Source organism: Asparagus officinalis, chromosome 4 (genome assembly GCF_001876935.1).
Source record: "Asparagus officinalis chromosome 4, Aspof.V1, whole genome shotgun sequence".
NCBI classification, from domain to species: Eukaryota; Viridiplantae; Streptophyta; class Magnoliopsida; order Asparagales; family Asparagaceae; genus Asparagus; species Asparagus officinalis.
Window position 1 is genome coordinate 136556471 of NC_033797.1, and position 3501 is coordinate 136559971.

At 36.5% G+C, this 3501-nt stretch overlaps 1 protein-coding gene across 1 annotated transcript in view; it reads right to left on the bottom strand.

The window, feature by feature from the left end:
• Positions 398–3501, bottom strand: part of LOC109839482 (E3 ubiquitin-protein ligase BRE1-like 1) — a 23063-nt gene continuing 19959 nt past the window's right edge. The window contains exons 15-18 of the mRNA XM_020407919.1: positions 1685–1822; positions 1408–1610; positions 1144–1309; positions 398–945 (exon numbers count right to left, since the gene is read on the bottom strand). Coding sequence (XP_020263508.1) covers positions 814–945; positions 1144–1309; positions 1408–1610; positions 1685–1822 — 639 coding nt within the window. The 3' untranslated portion in view covers positions 398–813. The remainder of the gene's footprint in view (positions 946–1143; positions 1310–1407; positions 1611–1684; positions 1823–3501) is intronic.

Sequence of the window (3501 nt, forward strand, 5' to 3'; positions counted from 1 at the left end):
ATAGAAAACGTTTCTATAAATTTTTTTGAACCAAATATAACTTAAAAAAATCTATAGAAATCTATTATTTACAAAAATATCATTGTAAGATGTTCTCCCAAAACTTTTCTATAAAAAGACCAAAACTTTTCTATAAAATGAGCGAACCAAGCACCCCCTAACTCAACACTAGGACAAGAGGTGAATCTGAACCTCCGGTCGTATTTAAAGTCACATCTCCTACTGATCTGATTCCTAATAACAACTCCTAACCCCAGGACTAGCCGCCTTCGCCTTTGCGTTTGTAAATTTGAACAAAACATTAAGAATCCCGCATTCATATGACAAAAACAGTTGGGAGTTTTAATCTAATACAAACTCTTAGAAAACAGCGGTGGTCAGTTATGCATTCAGATAACGATACGATAAAAAATGCACCATCACCATTCACTCGGAAATAATGTATCAATACAGAGTAGAAGGATTTATTGGAGCAACCACACACACTCTTATTCAACGTACATCCAACTTCAGGCACTCACATAGTCCACAGCACAAGGTATGCAAGGCAACAGGATGCTCTTCCTCGGATCATTTGAATAATGGGAGATTGCCCCAGTAGGATACAGAAACTTTACACAGACAAAGCACAAGTAACATGGCTAAAGAATCTTTTAATCTGCTACGGAATCATCTAGCAAAACCTAAATGTGCCTATTGGGTTATGTTACAAATATCGGCTATAGTACAAACAAGTCTGCAACCATCAAGCGCACGTCTGGTTACCTGCCTCTAGTTCTTGGTTTCTTGCAGTAGAAGCATTCTGTTCTTCAATCATATATAAATCGGTTTGACGTCATTTTGCCCAAAACTGACACCACATGATGGACACTTACGATGGCGACTCTCAAGGGTTCTTTGAACACATTGGCTACAGAACAGATGGTAGCATTTGGCAATAACAACCTGCAACCGATGAGAGCAACATTATACGGAAATCTACATATGTCCTAAGCAACAAGCTAATATGCAACATGCATCCAATTGCGTGTTCATAAATTCATTAAAAATGTAGATCTTAAAACTCCATATATGTGATATTCCTCCAGATAAATGGATTATAAATGCTGAAGAATGTTCGATGATATGTTGCTGATGTTTTACCTCCTTCTGACGGTCATGGCAGATACGGCACTTTAGTATTCCCCTGTATTCTGTGACTTCTTGTTTAAGTTTTCCTAAGGCTGTTGAGCTCTGAATTTTTTCCCGGAGGCATTCAGCTTTCCTCCTCATGACGTCACACTCCTCTTCCAACCTCCTCTTGTTAAACCTTAGAAACCAAAAATAAGTGTGAGGTTTAGAAATCTTTAGGTATCATCAGAGGCTACAAAAGAACAGGAAAAAAAAAGTGTTGTAAGATGATCTCACCTTTCCTTCTCTAGTTCTATTAGGAGCTCAGTGACATCCAGTCTACTTTTTGCTGCTTTTGCTTGCCTTTCACCCAATGATTTTGCTGTTTGCTGATATTCTCTCTCTACATCTGTTACCCTTCTTTGGTTGTCTCCTAAACTAGATGACTTCTGCCAAATATCCTCTACAAGTCTTCCAATCTGATCCGACCAAATTTTCAACTGTAACAAAGGAAGCCGAGTTACTCTCATGAGACTGTTTAATCTCTATGGAAATTCTGGAAAACAAAACCTACCTGGTCATCAATCCGCTCAACCTTCTGATTGAACAAATCTAGGAACAAATTCGCAAGTTTTATTTTTTTGTCCATTACGTATACTTCACTGCACAACACATCATGCTGCTGACGTGCTTTTATACCCTCCATAACTAGCTGGAAAAAGAGTGAGTAGAGTGAGGGATTCTCCCAAAAAAAATTAATTCATTAATAAAAATTAAAAAAAATTCAAGCATTATCTAGTTAAGGCTACACAAAGGAAGACAACCCAAGGTAGAGGCTCGTGCATGTATCAGTAACACAACCGCGTCAGTAACACGACCCTCAAAATATTTAATAATTAATGAATGTTAACCTAATAAACGTTTTACAACATTTCAAGTCATGTGGCTCATGCCATACAATACAAGAACCTGAAGTTACTGACTAAAGAAACCCGGTGTCAAGAAAATTTAACAGAAATGTACCCTAACCTCCTGATATACTCCTAACTGCATATCCACCTCTCTGGCACTATGAGATGGTTCCTCACGACGTGGTCTGAATATGCCAGGCATTATTGCCTCGCGCTACCAAAAGGTGATGTATCTCAGTGCATGTTGGAAATTGCAAGGTGCTGAAGGCATCACAGCTGAACACAGATGCGCATAAGGCGGGCATCTAACGCGCTAAAAAGCGGCGAGGTACTCACCTAAGACATGTGAGGTGCGACATGAAAGACGCGTCCCTATTTTGAATCTATAGGGCAATTCAGACCTATCTTTATCTGTTAGTTTACTTTTAAGTGTACTCCATTTAAGTATGTTGCATTCAAAAAAAATAAAAATATTAGCGAATATAGCAAACCAATGTAGAGCTTATTAAGGATTATGAGTATATGACTCTTCAATCCTCTTAGTTTTTCTTTTTCATCCTTAACTTTTGATGGCCACCTTGAACCATTGGCAGCAACTGCGACTACTACTTAGATCATTGGTGATTGCTCGGAAGGTAAACTTTGTTTTTATATTTCTATTTCCCATTTGTATTTGGTTTTTCCTCATAACTTGCCTATTATATTGTTTTCACTTTTGAGGACGTGTCAATAATGAAACTTGGAAGTTCAGAGTTTATGCTTATGACTTCGAACGTTCAATTGTGATTCATATAGTTCTTGTTGTGATTTATTGACAGTCTTTAATTACTATTTTTACTTTTTATGAATTTGATCTTTTATATCTTGTTTCACTCAGATGATCATCTTTTTGGTACCTCTCACCTCAGGCGAAATAGGATCATGTCACATTGACCTTGCTGTTCGTCTTTAAACATTGTGCCCTCATCTTATCCTTAATCAAAGCTTCTGTAAGTTAACAAAATGATTAATTATCATGTCCCAGAAGTGCATTCTCTCCTATTTTCTAAACAATCTCCTTTCATACACAGTTCTGAACATTTTCCACTAGCCACCATTTGACCAGAGCATGGGTCGCCTTGTGTTATAAACAATTTCGACTGGAGAAAATTACTACTTGTAAAGAACTCCACATTTTCAAGCTCATATAGCTATAGATCAAATAGTAATTACATTTTAATACTCCCAAAAAAATGACACAACACGCACAGTCACAAATATAGATACATAATCATAAATATAGACATATTTGCATATACATGGGTGAGTCATATCTACATATATCGATATGTGTTGTGTTAAAACAAATTAGACATAAGTGTGTGATAAATACATACATCTACATAGGAATTTTTTTTCTCTTTCTTTTTTTTTATTTTTTATTTTTTATTTTTTATTTTTTATTTTGGGGGGGGGTCATTTTGCTAAATGAATTACCAAG